The 20033-nt window shown below is 32.4% G+C and overlaps 3 protein-coding genes across 3 annotated transcripts; 2 read left to right on the plus strand and 1 right to left on the minus strand.

The window, feature by feature from the left end:
* The first annotated feature begins 2781 nt into the window (after positions 1-2781).
* Positions 2782-5756, plus strand: LOC142506054 (putative xyloglucan endotransglucosylase/hydrolase protein 30). The gene is made up of 4 exons (XM_075619190.1): positions 2782-3086; positions 3275-3375; positions 3518-3726; positions 5190-5756. The coding sequence occupies exons 1-4, from the start codon at positions 2867-2869 to the stop codon at positions 5716-5718; spliced, it is 1059 nt and encodes a 352-aa protein (XP_075475305.1). The 5' UTR covers positions 2782-2866; the 3' UTR covers positions 5719-5756.
* A 36-nt stretch (positions 5757-5792) lies between these two features.
* LOC142506053 (transcription factor bHLH91-like) lies at positions 5793-9304 on the minus strand. The gene is made up of 5 exons (XM_075619189.1): positions 9105-9304; positions 7954-8947; positions 7376-7795; positions 6873-6985; positions 5793-6046 (listed from the first exon to the last, which is right to left on the minus strand). The coding sequence occupies exons 2-4, from the start codon at positions 8881-8883 to the stop codon at positions 6932-6934; spliced, it is 1404 nt and encodes a 467-aa protein (XP_075475304.1). The 5' UTR covers positions 8884-8947; positions 9105-9304; the 3' UTR covers positions 5793-6046; positions 6873-6931.
* A 6275-nt stretch (positions 9305-15579) lies between these two features.
* On the plus strand, positions 15580-18353 carry LOC142505654 (protein DETOXIFICATION 41-like). The gene is made up of 7 exons (XM_075618735.1): positions 15580-15914; positions 16243-16787; positions 16917-17003; positions 17085-17141; positions 17415-17653; positions 17782-17900; positions 18046-18353. Exons 1-7 carry the CDS (start codon positions 15609-15611, stop codon positions 18187-18189), a joined length of 1497 nt encoding a protein of 498 aa, XP_075474850.1. The 5' UTR covers positions 15580-15608; the 3' UTR covers positions 18190-18353.
* The last annotated feature ends 1680 nt before the right edge of the window (positions 18354-20033 follow it).

The following is a 20033-nucleotide window of genomic DNA, read 5'->3' on the forward strand; positions in this document are numbered from 1 at the left end:
AAAGATTTTTAAATTCATTTTTTTTCGAAACATTTCCTCCCCCATATTGATGGATCATTAAAATATTGCATTCGAAATTTTAGTATGAATAAATTTTTATTCGTTCCCGAATTCTAAATTTTTTTCATAGACTTGGAATCAAATTGTTATTCTCAAACTCTTGCACTTGGCAATAAATTGGTTCCAAGAACTTGAGTTGGCAAAATGAAAATTATTAATTTAAAGTAAAAATATACTGGTCTCTGCTTTTGTCTTCTTCTTAGTTTTTTTAACCAAAAAAGAAAGCTTGATTTTATTTACTTAATTTGTTTGACGGTGTCATCACTTGAAAAAATGGGACCCTGTCGAGAATGGAAAACATAATGATGTAAATATCAAATGGAGAATGGTGCAGGCAGAAGAGATGGCGCAGATTCTTGAGTGGGGTTGGTCCACATTTCTTTTTCAGATAAATCCAACTGCAAAATGAATTTAAGGAACGATGAATCGATTGGAATATGTATATTCGGTTGTTGTCTTTCTTATAAATTAATTATCTTGTCTAAATCTAAATCATTTAATCGATCTAATGAGCTATAGAAAGGGAAGGTGTCAATAATTGCGTTATTCAGCCACTTTTGGTAGAGGATAGCGTACGTTTTGGGAAGAGTTTATTCTAAAAATATGCGTAGTTTTTTAAAAAAAGTATATCGGTAGCTGGCTTTTTTTTTTTTAAAAAAAATAGAATTTTAAAGGGCAAAAAATTAGATGATAAAATAATAGCTTTTAAGGGAAATTATAATTTTTACGACTCCGGAATCCAACACCATTTTGACATTCTGATGTAACACACCTATCTGAGTAATGAAAAATATATTTTTAAAAATTTGAATTATATCATTATTATCAACTATAAACTTGATATATATATATTGTATATTTATCATGCACATTTGTATGAATATCGATGAAGTGACATTCACGTAAATATGCACAAAGAATGATACTACGGGAATTGATGGAGTCCATTCTGTGAGAATAGTTGGTACAACCACCTCACCACCCAATTTTATTTGAAATGACAACAAGAAATTAATAGAAAAATGGTCGCCATGATTAAAAATGATCAAGTAATATTGTGTTGCTTATTAATTATTTATATTATTATTATTATTAATTGAACACAATTCCTTTAAGATGATGATTATTTTTTTGTTTTTTGTTTCTCCAGATATGAATCGCTATACTATATTAGTCTATAAATATCTTGATTTCTCCAACTTTTGATCTTTTACTGTATTTTACACATTTCTAAAATAGATAACAGTCTATTAATTAAATGTATGAAAATTAATTTAATATTTCATTAGCTTCATTTTTAAATATATTTTTCCTTGAATACAACTTAATTTAACATTAATTGATCAATACTGAATTTTAGTACCAAAAATTAATTACTTGATATATATCAGGTTACATGAACGATACACATATGTAAGTTCTACCACTCGTACCGGAAAATAAATCTAATAGTTTTGAAAATTCGATTTAAAACAAAATCCACTCGTGATCTTTCTTTTGAAATGTGCAAGGTAAGTCATTAATGCATTGTTAAAAAAAAAAAAAGAAAAATCATGATATGATGGTAAATGAATGCTATCATGAATTTCAACTGTAGATGCAGTTTCATAATTTTTAAAAATGTAATTTATATTAATTTGTTTTATGCTAAATGTATTTTAATTATAATACTTGAATTAATAGTCATTATTTATTATTTAGTAGGGCGATATAATATTTTTAAACCCATGCATAAACTATAATTGCAACAAAATACTTTATTTTATGATATATAATAACATAACAGTTAGTCTAAATTCAAAAATTACACCTGTAATATAATGATTAAATGCATAAAAAAATATGATCTAGATGTTCCAAACCCTACGAATCTTATGTTAGGTCTATTAAGTTACGTCATCACGCGGGCTCTTGTCCCTTAATTAGTTAGAAACACGCTTTTTATTAAATTCTCCTTTATTCGGCATATGTATTACCCTTTAATGACCACAGCTGTGTTAATCTATTCAAATGTCTTTTACAAGGATTAGTTCGATCTCGACCTTAGAAATTAGAATCACATATTCTTTTTCATGTAATTGGATGCTTGAAAAAGAAAGTTTAATTAAATAAATGCATATATGATTCAATTTATCTTTTTTTTTTATAATTCCGTACGGGTGATTATTGTGGGCAGACTCATAAGTTTAAGGTTATGTGTTGTTGAAAGAATTTGTAATAAGATTTAAAATGACTAGTTTGAAGAATGAATCTTGAATTGAAACAAAAAAGAATAATTGACCAATACAAGATACTTCAAATACTTCATTATATTTTTGAATCAAATAGATATAATGGATTTGATTTCAATTACAACATAATAGAACTTGGGTAATCTACAAAACTTGTGTATTTTTCAAGGATTTTTTTAAAAATGTATATATATAGTAAATATATATATTAATTTTTTCCCTGGATGGAATGCTTACCCATCGAATGATAAGGACATCGTAAGAAATGAAAATATTCCAATAAAATAAAAAATGCAAGTTATTTTTTCCTTGTAGGTTAGTCATCCACTTCTGACGTATATCCGTCACTAGACAAAAAAACATGAAAATAACATAGAATCCAGGAATGAATAGTTGAACACGCCTCTCATATATATATATATATATATATATATATATATGTATATTTATATATATATATATGTATATTTATATATATATATGTATATGACAGCAAACACATATATTTCTTTGTGAGACTTGGTCGATCAAGAAAACGAAAGGGGTTTCTTTTTATTATTATTATTTAGAACTACATGATCAATATTATTAGGAATTCGATGGATAAAATCAAATATTGTTCCTTTTATTATTTAGTCCTTCTTGTTCTTGTTCTTCTCCATGTACCTCATGCTGCAGCTTTCAACATATCCAGCATTTCATTCTCCAGAGGATTCAGCCCTTTATTTGGTGATGCGAATATTGTCCCCTCCGACGATGATCGATCCGTTCGACTCCAACTCAACCAGTACACAGGCATGCACAAATTAATCGTACACGCACTTTGTGTTTTTTGTGTCTCCGATAGAGTTTTATTAAGTAAAAAAAAAAAAGCGTGTATTTAATGGAATATTAGTTTATCAAATGCATAACTCATAATCGAATTTTTCATCATGTTTTTAAGATGATTTTTCCACATATTGATTGATTTGTTCACTTTACAGGGTCAGGGTTCAAATCTTCCGATCTTTACAGTCATGGCTTCTTCAGAGCTAAAATCAAGTTGCCATCAGATTACACTGCAGGAATAGTCGTCGCGTTTTACGTACGTAACAATATGTGAAATTTAGCATCCCTTGTCCTTGTAATTTCCTTTCGGAAGTTAGATTAGCAAGATCACGCGACGACTTGATCATGGTATATATTAATCTTAATTATCATCTAATATTTTGTTATGCATATGGCAGACAACAAATGGAGATTTATTCCCCAAATGGCACGACGAATTGGATTTTGAATTCTTAGGGAGTGCAAGAGGGAAAGCATGGAGGTTTCAAACGAATATGTATGGGAATGGAAGTACAAGTCGGGGGAGAGAAGAGAGATACTACCTTTGGTTCGACCCTTCTCAGGATTTTCATCGTTACAGCATACTTTGGACCACCAACAACATTATGTGAGTTCATTTTTTTAAAATTTTTGTATTTTTTTTTTCCAGTTTATGCGATGAGAAAATTAAAATACTTTAAGAAGGATAGAAACCATAGTATAGAACCAAAATTTTAGATGATTTTATTAAAAAAAAGAGTTGATTTTCGAGAAGGGAAAATGTATACAACTAGATACATAAATAAATAGTTTCTATATATAAAAAATGTAAAAAAAATTAAAAGATTTTTAAATCACTTTATCAAATATAAAAATTGTAACATGTAGTGGAGATAGGTGTCAAATACACTAAATATAGGAGTTTTTGGTCCCAACTCAATTAGTCAAGCCTTTTGGATGTTATCGTCAATGGCGATTGTGCAATATTTGACCTTTGCAACATAATATATTATTTAAATAATATTTTTTAAGCGAAAATAAGATTCGATGCCTCACTATCTATGTACAAAAAAGAAAAAAAATTTGTACAATTGGTTTAAATATATTAATATTCTGAAAAGCCAAAACTCACATGCATAAGAAAAGGAAAGAGAGCATGATAGGGATGAAATATATATGTTGAAAATGACCCACATCACATGCATTGGAAAATATTGATCGGAAAATATTATTAAAATTATATTATAATAATTTTTAAACTTAAAATATTAATGATTAAGAAGCATTCATAGGAATAGTATATTTTTCAATTAATGTCGATATTTTACGCATTTTTTTAGGATTAGAAAGTCAAATAAATGGCAAACAGTAAGAAATTAAAGACTAATTAATTAATGTTACCATAACAGTGATGAGCTTAATCCATGCCTGATTGAATGGACTTTTAGGTTATATACCCAACCTAGATAGATTCTAGGGTTTGCCAATATTTTATTTATAAATTGTTCACATGTAAATTTCTGCGTGCGCTAGAGGTGTAATCCCAGTCAAAAAAGTTAAGCTAGTGTATCTGGTAACTAAAATTGATTATACTTGATGGATAACTTGTTCCTACATCTGAAATCAAAATCATAAATTTAGGATGGCGTTCCGCGTTCGAGACGTAATTGTAAAAGAGTAGATCTCTTGTGGGACGGTCTCACGAATCTTTATCTGTGAGATCTATGAGACGAGTCAACCCTACCAATATTCACAATTAAAAAGTAATACTTTTTCATGGATTGCCCAATAAGAGATCTGTCTAACAAAATACGACCCGTGAGACCGTCTCACACAAGTTTTGGCCTTGTAAATTAAAAAACCCTCCACAATTCCAAAAAAAAAAATTGGATTAAATGGTTTATTTTTGTACCATACTTTTTTATAAATTAAAAATGGAACTTGACGATACACAAAACGTTCGCCCAGCATATTTGATCGTCTATTAATTTATATGCTTTTCAATATTTTCAATAGAAAGATTGATTTAAGTTCAGATTTTTATTAAACCACCTTACTTATTTTCCATTCTTTTTTTCAATATTCATATAGATTCTACGTAGATGATGTTCCAATCCGGGAGATAGTACGCAATGATGCAATGGGAGCTGATTTCCCGTCAAAGCCTATGTCTTTATACGCCACCATCTGGGATGCTTCGGATTGGGCTACTTCCGGCGGCAAATATAGAGTAAATTACAAATATGCTCCTTTCGTCGCTGAATTCACCGATCTCACCCTCCACGGATGTGCCACCGATCTGTTGCAGGAGGCGATCACCACCGATTGCACCAACACAGATTATAACCAATTTGACGGGGCTGATTTTGCCAGTATGACCCCAAAACAAAAGGTGGCAATGAGAAGATTTAGGGAGAAATATACATATTATTCATATTGTTATGATACGATTAGGTATCCCGTGCCACCACCAGAATGTGTCGTTGATCCCGTGGAAAAGAAGCGATTTAAGGACTCGGGACGACTGAAATTCAATGGGAACCACCACCACCGGAGGTTCAAGAATAGAGGCCAGGTTATGGGAGTTAATAGGAAGAATGAAAATGAAGAGGACGTGTGATAAATAAATAAATAAATAAATAAATTCTTATGTTTTTAGCTCCAAACTAGATAATTATTTCCAACGGCTTATAAAATTTGCATAGTTACTGATAAAAATAATACTAATACTGCAACATAAATCAGTTAGACACTTTCTGATCCAAAATAATACGTATAATATAATGTAAATCTCTTACCACATATGGTTTGCCTGCTAAATTAAACAAAGACGAAGCTTCCCGACAAACTAAATACAATTAATTAATCTCTAGTAAGTCGATGCTTATATATTTTCTACCCTTTAAGCTCTCATACAATAGAGAAATGCAAAGCTCCATCCATCGAATCTGAAATTTTACAGGAATAAAATGTTACCAACCAAGAAAATTGTTGTAGTAAACAAGGACATATAAAATACGATGATGTTAATTTTCCATTAAATTTAATTTAATTTTTGTTGAACATGAAACTTATAAAATTCAAAAAATGGCCCCCTCCCTATGTTTATTATTATTTTCTTGGTACTTAAAAATAAACTAGCAGACGCCTTATAATTAGCCTTTCGTAGCAAGGCAAGACTTCACGTACAATTTTACTGTCCACTTTAAGAAATAGAACTGTATCAAAAGTTTGACAAAGTACTCACAGTTTTGAATTTGATTGTTCCGTGAAACTGGAATTTACTATTTATTTAAAGACAAAAACTTGTGTGAGACGGTCTCAGGTCGTATTTTGTAAGACGGTGGGTCATCCACGAGAAATTATTAATTTTTATGCTAAAAATATTACTTTTTATTGTGATCGATAACGGTATGGTTGACTCGTCTCACAGATAAATATTCGTGAGATCGTCTCACATGAGACTTACTCTTATTTAAATACTGCTTTTTTTATTCAAATGTAAATACTGCATGTTACCATGCTAAAAAGAAACAAGTTTATGAGAAAAAATATGAGAAAATAAGGATGCAAAGTCAAACGGGGAAATAATATTCTTCAACAAAAAAATATGAGAAAATAAGGATGGCAGCTTTGGAATAAATTGTTCATATTGTTCAAACACGTGAATTTTAGAACAGATTTCTAGTTCAGTTACTCTGAATAAGTATATTTAATCATTACAAATTAAAGATAAAGAAGAATGCAACAAGTTTTGAGAAAGGTGGTGCATACCTAGCTAGTAGCTATTAGTTGGTGGAACGGCTAGCGCTGCATATTGTTTATCCACAACTTCAATAAGCTTGTTGGCTATTGCACTTGCATACACTACTGGAACCTTCACAAATCTGCGAAATAATGTAACACATTTTACAAAAAATTATTTGCGACAGGAAAAGACCGAAAAAAATAAAGAAATTTTAAGCCTGAATTCCATTTATATATATAATCCCATAACGATCATTCTTCAGAAAACCAAGTGAAAAGTGAAAATGTATTAAAAAAATTGCATTCGTAATGAAATGATTATTTAAATTGTTTGTAATGCATGGCATCTTCTATCATGTGGAAGGAAAATTTGAGCCATTTATGTCTTGTGGTTACCATAATATGCTATATATGATGGAATATTTAGGGCTAGAATTAAGAAAAATAATTGAAGGGTGGGTAATACCATAGATGAAGCACAAACTCAAAAATATTGATAAATGGAAAAGATAAACGTATGAATTGAGCACCTTGGAGTTGAACAAAAAGCTATAGCAATCACCGATAAGCCCTCCTGCAACATGGTTGAGATCAAGCTGAAGGTCATCCAAAACCTTTGATACATAGAGCAAGCAATTGATTCTCTTCTGCTGAACAAGTTTCACTGTGACTTCGTCATCCACGATTCGAACATCGACCTCAGTGTTCTTCGATTTCCTGTGTAGCCATGAGCTTCTGAGTGATGAATTATTGTAAGGCTGCTCCATTTCACCTAAAGAATTTGACTCGTTTCCCTCCATTGATATCCTATCCTTTTCTTCTGTTTTTGGCCTTTTGAGTCTCTCTTTGCTACACCTTTTCTTCTCTGTCAGAACTTTCAGCTCGTTCACAGTTCTTTTCAGCTCGTTTATGTAGTCAATAGCATCCCCCACGATCGAGGCTCTATCGTTCTTGAATGGTTCTCACGAAAAATTTCAACATATCAGATAAAATATCAATATTTGTGCCGTTAACTTTATGGACATACATAAGTAAAATGGATTTTTCATGACGTGTAAATTAATGAACAAGATTAACAAATGGAAAATATATGGGATTATACACATACTTTAGTGGGATTTGGAATCAATTTCCTCAAAGATTGGTACTTGTCACTGAAGAGAACTCTTCGGTGTTTTTCAGTATTAGTAAAATGTTTAGTTTCCTTCCCATTATTTTTCATAATGCAATCAATTTCTCCAGCAGAGAACTCAAAAACCCCATTCTCAAAATGCCTCCCACCATTACCATCTTGATATAGAACACCGTTAACATGCTCTCTTTCGTCCACAGTCCCACCAAACAAAGATCCATTTTTTACACCTAATGCGTACCCTCCTCCTTGATGAGGCAAAGAGTGGAAAAGCTCCCTCAACAACGGAGGCTGAGGAGGATGATTAAAAGGCAATAAAGGGTCATAAACAACACTACTCGAAGCCATGAAAGATACATCCACGGCTGGGTTGAGTTCTCCTAAAAGACCGAGCGAAGCTAAGAAACTGGAAGATTTGTGGGCTGATGAATCAGGATTGTTAAGCAGGAAAGATGGAGAAGATATAGGTAACGGAAACATGTTAAGCAGATCAGGTGTGGTGGGATAGGGAGTATCTGGTATTGTATTTTGGATATCAGTGATATTAGGATGATATCGGTACTGGTTGAGATCACCATTAAAGCTACACATTTCATGCCAGTTTGAGTTATGCACCATTTCTTGAATCAAATGAGAAGCAGTACTATTACTGTTATCATTATTAGTACCCTGGAACTCCAAATCAAGTTGCTTTCGAATCTCCATCTCCATAACAGCAGCAGCTTCTTGTGTGGAAATTAACTGATTATTTTGAGGGTGCATCTGAATCTGTTCCTCCATCGAAAAATTGTGATTATTATCACAATTTGGGATCTGGGCTTGGGAGAAATCATCTTGTTCTTGAACCAGTCCTTCCTGTAAACTAGCTTGAAAATCATCAAAACAAGCGCTTTCTTGGTCATACATCTTTTCACCAGCTTTATACAGTTCTCTTGTCTCCTATATTTTGGGACGTTTTGTCTCTTTACACCTTTCAAGAAACATAAAAAAATTGTTAGAGAACAAAAAGTACCAAGAATCATAACCACTGAAATGCAGAGTACTGATGCTAAAAAAGAATCATGGGTTTTGCAGACAAATATCAACAAGAAAAAAACCCTAATGACGTCCTTATTTAACTTTTTCACCTTTTTATTGGTTTTAAAAGTAAGGAAATTAAATACTTTCACAAAAAAAGAGAGCAAGGAAATGATAGTAGTAGTTATGTGGGATTTTTTTTGGCTGAATTCAAGAATTGTGAGTTCACTTCACATTTAAATCCATTGTTGCATATAGTTAAGACAAAATTGGGAGTTTTTTGAGTGCTGGAAAAATGGAGGAGGAAAGGCTTTTGGAGTTGGCAATTTAAGGAAAGGTTGGTTATGGTATGGGTAAGAAGGCTATCAGATATTATTTATCTATTTAATTCCAAATTAGTAACCAAGTTTGTTACATCGGGATGCTAGTGGAATGGGGCCCACTGAAGGTCTTCTGCAATTTTTTTCTTTCATCTTTATATTATATTTTATTTTAAAAAAAAATTACATAACCTATTTATTTTATACAAATCACGCTGTCTAGATAAATTGTATTGAACAAATTTTGTGAGGTAGACTATTCCGAGAAAAATATTAGCAGACAGAATCAAACTTACGATCATTGATCAAACATTGATCTACTCCATTAATTCAAACATCATTCAGGTAATTAAACATTATGCTCTTTTAAAAGTTATACAATATTGTGTGTAATGAACAAATTTTTGGGTTTATTTGAGTCATTAGTGTTGCCCATTCGTTTTGAAAGCTAAGCAATTTATTCAAATTAAAGGTGAAGTTGTATTTTGATCATGAAGTTATAAATGGTCGATTTGTGATTTTCGTTCTGCATCTATTCTGATTGGCAAATTTGAACACGCATCTGTTAATGGTACAAAATTAGACTAATTATGGACATTTGATTTTTTTTTTAAAAAAAATCAATAAATCATATAATCTTTAGTTTAAGTCCCTGTTTCTTATAATCGATGCATGAATTCATTTCATTATTTCTAATTAACAAAATCGATTTATATACATTTTAATAAATAGATCATGTAATGATTATTATATATCCTTTTAATCAATTATATGATTTATAATGACTAAATTTGTCAAGGGATGCTGACATTGTAAAAGATATTACCTTAAATATATATATCTAAGTGTCCTTGTAAAAAAAAAAAAAAAAGGTATGATAACATTCATCAACTCATCACATGATATCTGGGCTGAGTGATAAATCATGTTCATTCATTCATACATCATGATTGAATGAATGATAATGATTTATTTACTCAATATAGGTATAACGTGTTGAAGGGATAAATATATTACTCATGTAAATAACATTAACAAAACCATCCAGAACTAAGGATTTTCGTCAAAATTAAAGGACACAAACATACCAGAGGCATTTTTTATTAATAAATACTGCGATATATATATATATATTCATTTTAACAGAAATACATTTTGGTAGTGGTCTCTTCCATTTTTTTTTCAAGTTCATCTACTTGTTTATCTCTGTAAAATCCATATTTAGGTGAGGTGGGACCCCCTACTGGCCAGTAATTTCCTCCATGCGATCGGACTTTCCTACCTAACTATATAACTACCCCTTGATAAGTAAAATAATGCAAAATATTCTGAAATTTATGTATTTTCATGTAAAAAGAATTTAAAATTATATAAAGTTTTGAAATATACTTAATTCTAAAATATATTAAAATAGTTCGTTTATATATAAATTTTTTTATTTATTTTTTTAAAAAATCCACTCTCTCAAATTAAACCCAAAACTCTTAACCAACAAGTTCTAATAGAATACTTATATTTAGTAGAAGGGGGATTCTTGCATGTTGTTATAATTAAATGAATATTATAGCTTGGATGCAATTGTAACCTATCACGTCCTTACAAGCTATTCTTTTAAGTTATTTACGAGGATCAACGCATGAGTATTTGATAAGAATGAATTATTACAATATTAATTATTACTGATGTATTTTAAAGTTAGAATTCAATTTACGATATTAGTATTATTCAGATGTACGGACGACGATGAGCCGTGTTTGGATATGATTATATATCATCAATCTTCATATTCATTTATTACATTCATCCTCGTTCTCATCGGATATTCAATAATATGTCGAATATTTTCCACCCCAAATGTCGAGATTCTGATTTCGCCTCTCATAAAAAAAAACTACCGAAATTCACCATGAACTAAATTTATGGGATGGAGGGGGAAGTAAGAAACCTCGAAGAATAACAACGAATCGGACATATTATATATAGCTAGTTTAAATTTTCGAATTACATCTGGTAATTAACAAATTTCATGTTAGAACAATCAATACCTATATATCCATCTATCTGCTGAGAGTTTGTTAAGTTATGCATGCTTTGGAAGATATTTTTATTGATACAAGGCTTTTTAGGTAAAGACCAAAATGCAGGTCCACGAGAGTTAATTTAGACTCAAAGTTGACAATACATATATCATCGTAGAGATATAAGACTTCCATGTCACAACAATAAACATCAATTCGACTCTTTTGGGGAACAAAATAGTTGTGTGCTTCCTTCCCTTTATTTAGCCTTTGTTAGAGCGTAAACCTTCGCCTACAAAGAACCAACAAAGCTGCAAACTTAATTTTGCTTATTTCAGGCCATCAAGATCATTACACAACTTGTAGGGAAGAAATATTAATCATCGACAAATTAGAAACCCGATCAATCGTAAAATGACAAACTTTTTCCAAATCAAATCCATCAATCCAAAATACAACCATAGATGTGATAGGTAAGGTTTATTTAATGTGGTGGGGCCCACATATTAAATAAAATAATAATTAAACTTCATCCCACATCGAAAAAGTTTAATAACTGAACGAATGAATTAGTTATGAATAAAGCTCAATTCCTTTAGTTATTGTATCTCAAAATCAAAAGTTTTTCACCTTTGATAAAAAGAGAGAGCATAGAAAAAAAGAGTGTATTTTTTTCTTGAGCGCGGGAATTCTCTTTTGTGAGTTAGAGAAATATTTTCTCGGTATACTCGGGGTTGGGATCGTGAGATATTGAGTGTATTGGTGTATACACTTGTTGTAATATTTCTTCCGATTATAAAATTTGCAGTGCTCCGTGGACGTAGTCTATATTGGGTGAACCACGTAAATCTTTGTGTTCTTGTTGATTATTTTATTCCGCATTTTTGGGTATTATTATCATCGTGATTGACATCGCTTCGGGGTGATTCCCCAACAACTGGTATCAGAGCCTTGTTGTGAAAATTCTTGAGAATTCTGAGTATGCTCTGTGGCTGCAGCTTTGTCTGATCTTCCACATCAGAAAAGATTTTTTAGATTTTTTGCTAAGGCTAGAGAAGTGATGGCCAGAGATGATGGATCGGGACCGGGAATCAGCAAGTTCGACGGAACAGATTTTTCGTTCTGGCGGTTACAGATTAGAGATTATCTGTATAGAAGGAAGTTGCATCAACCTCTATCAGGAAAGAAGCCGGAAAAGATGGATGATGATGACTGGAAGCTTCTTGACCGACAGGTGTAATACGATTGACCATAACGAAGAACGTGGCACATAACGTGACGGAGGCAAAAATCAACATGATTGTTTCTCAGCTAACATCGGTTGAAATTAATTTTGATGATGAGATTCGTGCACTTATTCTTGTGGCGTCTTTACCAAATGTTTGGGAACCAATGTGGGCAGCGGTTAGCAACTCTGTTGGAAAAAGAAAGCTACAATTCAATGATGTAAGAGATCAAATTCTTGCCGAGGAAGTTCGCAAGATGGATTCTGGTGAAGGAACATCGTCAAGTTCTGCTCTAAATCTCGAGAATAGAGTAAGGGGCAGGAGTGGCGAAAAGAGTTTTAACTAATGGCATGGTGGGTCCTAGTCAATAAATGGAAAAGACAAAAGCAATTTTGAAAAGAATGTGAAGTGATGGAGCTGTGGTGAGACTGGTTACTTGAAAAGGAATTGCAAATCAACAAAGAACGCTAATGTTGTTACTGAGGAGGTACATGATGCTCTATTACTATCCATGGAAAGCCCGGTTGATTCTTGGATTATGGACTCGGGAGCTTCGTTTCATACCACTAATCGTGATGTATTCGATAATTACATTGCGGGAGCATTACGGAAAAATTTTCCTGGCTGATAGAAAACCTTTGGAAATAATGGTATGGGTGATATCCGGATGAAGATGACAAATAGATCTGTCTGGAAAATCAACAAAGTAAGACATGTACCAAAGTTGACACACAATCTGATTTCAGTGGGACAGCTTGACGACGAAGGTCATAAGGTGACCTTTGGTGATGGTTCCTGGAAAGTGAAAAAGGGAGCTATGATTGTTGCTCGAGGAAAAAAAACTGGAACACTTTATATGACTTCCAGTTTGAGAAATAAATTAGCGGCTGTGGATGCTGGAGCTAATTCAAGTCTATGGCATAGTAGGCTTGGGGATACGAGTGAGAAGGGAATGAAGATGCTTGTTTCAAACGGAAAGCTACCGAAATTAAAGATCGTTGAACACCAGCTGTGTGAAGCTGTATTTTTTGGAAAGCAGAAAAAGGTGAGCTTTTCAAAAGAGGTTAGAGAACCGAAATCAGCTGATTTGGAGCTAGTACATGCGGATGTATGTGGACCATCTCCTGTGACATCCCTTGGAGATCACTCAAGTTATTATGGCACTACTGTTGACGATTCGAGCAGGAAATTTTGGGTTTATTTTGCGAAAAATAAATCGAATATTTATGAGACTTTAAACAGTGGGAGTTAGCCATGGAAGATGTGATGGATTCACTGTCATCCAATCACATGTGGGAGTTGTCAGAACTTCCTGAAGGTAAAAAGATTTTACATAGCAAGTGGGAGTACCGGTTAGAACATGACGGTAGCAAGTGCTACAAAGAAATACTTGTTGTAGAAGGTGAAAAAGAAGTCATTGGTTACACTGATATTTTCTCTCTGGTGGTAAAGTTAACTACTATCAGGACTGTACTTGGATTTGTGGTAAAAGAAGATTTACATCTGGAGCAGTTAGATGTAAAGAAGACGTTTCTTCATGGTAAGCTAGATGAAGAAATGAATCAATCACAGAGATTTGAAGCACGAGGGAAAGAGAAAATGATGTGCAAACTTCAGAAGAGCTTGTATGGTCTCAAACAAGTTCCAAGACAGTGGTACAAGAAGTTTGATGGTGTAATGAATAATTATGGTTTTCTGAGGTATCAGGCTGATCACTGTTGTTATGTGAAGCTTGATGGTTATTATATCATACTACTGATATATGTAGATGATATGTTGATAGCAAGATCTTGTCTAGAGGAGATTGATAAACTCGAGAAAGAGTTATCAAAGGAATTTGCTTTGAAGGGTTTGGATGCTGCAAAACAAATTCTTTGAATGAGGATCCTTAGAGATCGAGTGAATGGAGTCTTGAAGCATGAGAAGATTCCTGGAAGCAAGAATCCAGCTGCTATGCTCGTGAAGGCTGTTATCATTGAAAATTTGAAGTTGTGTTTGACTTTGGTTGGTCTCCTGGACTAACAAAGGAGGTATGAGCTGCTGCACTGATGGTGTGAAGACATGATTGAAATCAAGCCTTCAAGTAGGGAGAATTGTTAGGTAAGGTTTATTTAATGTGGTGGGGCCCACATATTAAATAAAATAATAATTAAACTTCATCCCACATCGAAAAGTTTAATAACTGAACGAATGAATTAGTTATAAATAGAACTCAATTCTTTCAGTTATTGTATCTCAAAATCAAAAGCTTTTCAGCTTTGATAAAGAGAGAGTGCATAGAAAAAAAGAGTGTATTTTTTTCTTGAGTGCGAGAATTCTCTTTTGTGAGTTAGAGAAAATATTTTCTCGGTATACTCGGGGTTGGGATCGTGAGATATTGAGTGTATTGGTGTATACACTTGTTGTAATATTTCTTCCGGTTATAAAAGTTGCAGTGCTCCGTGGACGTAGCCTATATTGAGTGAACCACATAAATATTTGTTTTCTTGTTGATTATTTTATTCCGTATTTTTGGGTACTATTATCATCGTGATTGGCATCGCTTCGGGGTGATTCCCCAACAAGATGCACAATATTCATAGAAACTAATTGGAGAATTTCTTTTAGTTATAATATATATGTCGAAAATACCGCATATATTAATTCATGATCCATCGAGTTGTTAGGATATACATGCATAATTCGGTGAAAGTACTATTATTTAATTCAATTATATAATTTTCTTTGTTTTTTTATATAAATTCATAAAATTAATCTTATATAATTTTCTTTGTTTTTTTTATATAAATTAATAAAATTAATCTTAATTTACTCCCAACTACTATAATTAAGAATTTACCCCTATTAGCCAAAAATTCATGCTGCAAACGAACGACCAACCTACTTCATATGGAACACTAATTACTACCTCTGAATTTTTGTGCAACTTCACACAGCTGAAGAAAACATGCATTCTCAACGGCACAGAATGGTCGTTGGATTTAAAATATCAATATAAGTAAGTACTACTACGCGGATCACTTCGCGATACTCTCCGTATCAAGCACAGAATGAGCATGGTCTCGCCAGAAACCGAGTCACTGCTGCGCGGGCCAGGTCGTCTTGTGGATCTGTCGTCCAATGCTGTCGAAGAAATCCTTCAAGACGAGCATGTGGCCTTACGATGGTATTGTCCGCTGGTGCTGTGGGAGTCGAGGCTGGTGTGGTTGCTGTCGTGGGCGTCGATCACTGTGTCGATTTGCAATTTCATGCTTAGTTTCGTGACGCTTATGTTTGCGGGTCATTTGGGTGCGCTTGAGCTTGCGGGAGCTTCTATTGCTAATATTGGTATTCAAGGCCTTGCTTATGGCATTATGGTACGACAACTTTAGACTTAAATTTCACGAGAGTGGTACCACCTATCGTTTATATCTGTTTGTATTTCTTGAAATAATATGAATTTTTAGCAAGTTATTGTATTATCGTTTTAAAATCAGAGGTTGATCAGTATTACAATGAATTTTTTTAATTTAGAAGGGTATACTTTAATTAGTATCACATATTTTCCTTCACAATTCGAGAATTCCCAATAAATTGTATATTGTCTTCTTGTTTTTATTACTTTTGTTCTCCCCATTATTCACACATTATCATGCACATCTTGTTATTACTTGAAAATTACGATGACATGAGGAGTTTTTACAGTTGGGAATGGCTAGTGCAGTGCAAACAGTATGTGGCCAAGCATACGGCGCCAGAAAATACAGCGCAATGGGCATAATTTGCCAGAGAGCAATCATCCTACACCTCGGAGCAGCTATTCTACTATCGTTTTTGTATTGGTACTCAGGTCCACTCCTCCAAGCGATAGGTCAATCGAGCGAAATTGCGCACCAAGGCCAAAGGTTCGCCCATGGGCTAATCCCACAACTCTACGCATTCGCGCTAAGTTGCCCCGTGCAACGGTTCCTCCAAGCACAAAATATAGTGAACCCATTGGCCTATATAGCGATAGGGGTGTTTCTATCGCACATTTTATTGACATGGCTAGTAGTCGATGTTTTGAAATATGGGCTTTTTGCGGCAGCTCTTGTACTTAGTGTTTCTTGGTGGATTTTGGTCATTTTGCAATTGTTGTATGTGCTTTTGAGCCCTTCTTGCAGAGAAACCTGGACTGGGTTTTCTTCCGAAGCTCTTAGAGGGATTTGGCCTTATTTCAAGCTCACCGTGGCGTCTGCCGTCATGTTATGGTACGTGCTAGGAGTGACAGATTTTTCGTTTTTTTCTCAAGGAAAAAGATTGAACAAATCGAACAAACCCAATTTAAGGATGAATTTTTCGTATGGACATTTTCTCTCAAGACATTTGTCGCTTTGCAGTTTAGAGATATGGTATTTCCAAATACTTGTATTTATATCGGGCCTTCTCCCGAATCCCACAATTGCTCTGGATTCCATATCTATCTGGTTAGTCAAGTTTTAATATGAAATATTTACTTATCACGTTCTTATTGATATCTCCTATGATCGAAATTTATTGATTTTCAGTACAAATTACTGGAATTGGGACCTGCAGTTGATGTTAGGAATTGCCATGGCAGCAAGGTATCCACAAATCCTTTATTTATTTTTTACCTTTTCAAATTATGGTGCAAGCGGGCGAGTTAAACTTAGGCACGAGTTGTGTCTATTTTTACATGCGATGCCGCAAATTCGAGTGAAGCCATATACTATTCAGTAGGCCGCAAATTCGAGTATACTTGTGTATCTAACTCAAATCCGATGCTATTTAAACTCGATCCGGATCAATCAATTTTTCCATGCTCGAGAAACATGCATGAGTTCTAATCGGCTTAAGTTAAAATGAAACGCATGCAGCATTCGAGTAGGAAATGAGCTGGGAGCAGGGCATCCGCTGGTGTCGAAATTTTCAGTTATAGTACTGAATATGACAAGCATTCTCATCAGCATTCTTTTGAGCTTAATGGTACTGATTTTTCGACATGGATTAAGCAAACTATTCACAAGTGAAGCTCAGGTAATCCAAGCCACATCAAAATTGTTACCACTTCTTGCTATATCCGTCCTCTTAAATGGCATTCAACCCATACTCTCCGGTAAATTTTGTATTCCCAGTGAATCTACTCAGACATTATCATAAATTTTCCGCAGAATATTTGAAATGTTTTTGATTTTTAGATATGTTAAATCAGTGAATTTGGCCTGATTTTACCATTTAATTTAGGTGTGGCAATTGGAAGTGGCTGGCAAGCTATAGTGGCATATGTTAACATAGTTACTTACTATGTATTTGGTATTCCCATCGGATGCCTGCTTGGATTCAAAACTAAGTTGTTAGCTGCTGTAAGTATGCTGCATCATACACTTTTGCTAATCTCTATATTGAATTTTGAGTTCAAAACTAAAATCTTTTTAGATTTGAAAATATATACTTTTTTTAAATATAATCCGTCTCACTAAATTTCTCGGTGTCTTCTGTATTTTGTAGGGAATTTGGTGGGGGATGATTATAGGTGTGTTTCTACAAACAGCGACTCTTATTTTTCTAACGGCTAGGACGGATTGGAACTTAGAAGTCGCTAAAGCCAAAGAGCGCTTGAGGACTTCGGCCCACCGGGAATTTGACGATTAAGTGAAACAATTGGACGGTCAAGATCTTAGCTAGATATATATTTTGTGGTTTTGTAATTCATTCAACACCCGTCAAAAGTCTCCAACCATTTTCGTTAATTTTAATTAATGACTTTGGGTGACTATCCTTGAATCTTACACTTCTTTTATTTGATATGTGCTAAATTTGAGTAATATTCGAAACATCTACATTCGAGTTTTTGACATTTTTCAGAACAAAATTCAAACAAAGGAAACTAATATCAATTTAGATAGAATTTTTTTAAAGACAAAACCATACATGCATGTGCATCAAACAATAGATATCTATATCTTCTCCGTACTATTTATAAATATGTGAGTTTGAATCGTGAATTTACTTGGTTACCCTTTCACTCACCATTACTTCATTAATGCTTTAATTATTTATTTATTTATGTGACTTTTCAATTTTCTGATATAAATATTGATATTGAAAATAAAAATAAACTATTTATAAATATGTGAGTTTGAATTGTGAATTCACTTAGTTACCTTTTCACTCACCATTACTTCATTAATGTTTTAATTATTTATTTATTATTTATGTGATTTTTCAATTTTCTGATTTAAAGATTGATATTGAAAATAATATATTAGTTGAATGGACGACAAATATTACAAACACATTAATATGATACTTTATTTTATTTTTAATTTCATAAATTGTGATATTTAATTAATGTCTTAATACACATATCAAACTTCAGTAAATGTCATTTTTATGGTATTTTTCCAATGAAAATGGACATTGAGATCATGTAGATTCTATGTGCTCTTTTGCAAATTTTTCTTATATTTTATTTTTCGTATAATTTGATTAGTTTGATTTATTTCAACTAGACAGAGAAATTAATAATAAATTAAAAAGAGCGAAAATTACTTTCTAATTTTGTATTAAATTTATTAGATAATTCTTACAATTTATTAACGAAGACTATTCTTTTAATAAATATGAATTATAATGATAATTTATTTTCATTTATTAGAAATTAATTTTTTAAATATGATATTTTTTAACTTAATTTGTATTAGTTATTATTTTTAATATATGTGTTTTACTACACGTATTTATTTGATTGATATTATTTAAAAAAATGTATTTATCATGAAATATTAATCATCAATATTAATTTACAAATGATTCATTCTGATATAAATTAACTATCTATAACATGTATTATAAAAAAACAGAGAAAGTTAAACAAAATCAGCAAGGAGTTAAAATTTAGCAGATCCATATACCTATAAATATACGAGTTTGATTTGTGAATTTTCTTAATTACACTTTGAGTGAGTCTCATGTGAGACCGTCTCACGGATCATAATCTCTGAGACGGGTCTACCCTACCCATATTCACAATAAAAAGTATACTCTTAGCATAAAAATTAATATTTTTTAATGGGTGACCCAAATAAGATATCCTTCTCACAAATACGATCCGTGAGACCGTCTCACACAAGTTTTTGTCTTACACTTTTACACACATTACTTAATTAATGTTTCATTTATTTTGGTGAATTTTTAATTTTTTGATTTAAGAGTTGAGATGGAAAATGAAATAACTTTATTTCATTATTTTAATTGAATTGACGAAAATGTTAGAAATACATTAGTACGATACTTTTTTATATTTTTAATTTAATAAACTTTGATACTAATTAATGTCTCATATATCTCAAGCTTACACTTTTTTACAAGTGTTATAAAAACTATACGAGAAAATGTCATTTTTCTTATGGTTTTTTCCAATTAAAATGGATATTGAGAGCACGCAAATTCTATATGCTTTTTCGGAAATTTTTATAATATTTTATTTGTAATAT

Source organism: Primulina tabacum, chromosome 10 (assembly GCF_025594145.1).
Source record: "Primulina tabacum isolate GXHZ01 chromosome 10, ASM2559414v2, whole genome shotgun sequence".
NCBI classification, from domain to species: domain Eukaryota; kingdom Viridiplantae; phylum Streptophyta; class Magnoliopsida; order Lamiales; family Gesneriaceae; genus Primulina; species Primulina tabacum.

Bases quoted from the DNA above. Each gene is read 5' to 3' on its own strand.
- LOC142506053 (XM_075619189.1), bottom strand. From the start codon at position 8,883: ATGTATGACCAAGAAAGCGCTTGTTTTGATGATTTTCAAGCTAGTTTA. The intron at 7,796-7,953 runs GTATGTGTATAA...GAACCATTCAAG, and splicing joins TGATTCCAAATCCCACTAAA to AACGATAGAGCCTCGATCGT. The intron at 6,986-7,375 runs GTGCTCAATTCA...ATTATTTCGCAG, and splicing joins GCTTTTTGTTCAACTCCAAG to ATTTGTGAAGGTTCCAGTAG.
- LOC142506054 (XM_075619190.1), top strand. From the start codon at position 2,867: ATGATCAATATTATTAGGAATTCGATGGATAAAATCAAATATTGTTCC. The intron at 3,087-3,274 runs GCATGCACAAAT...TTCACTTTACAG, and splicing joins CCAACTCAACCAGTACACAG to GGTCAGGGTTCAAATCTTCC. The intron at 3,727-5,189 runs GTGAGTTCATTT...ATATTCATATAG, and splicing joins TGGACCACCAACAACATTAT to ATTCTACGTAGATGATGTTC.
- LOC142505654 (XM_075618735.1), top strand. From the start codon at position 15,609: ATGAGCATGGTCTCGCCAGAAACCGAGTCACTGCTGCGCGGGCCAGGT. The intron at 17,004-17,084 runs GTTAGTCAAGTT...ATTGATTTTCAG, and splicing joins CTGGATTCCATATCTATCTG to TACAAATTACTGGAATTGGG. The intron at 17,901-18,045 runs GTAAGTATGCTG...TGTATTTTGTAG, and splicing joins AAACTAAGTTGTTAGCTGCT to GGAATTTGGTGGGGGATGAT.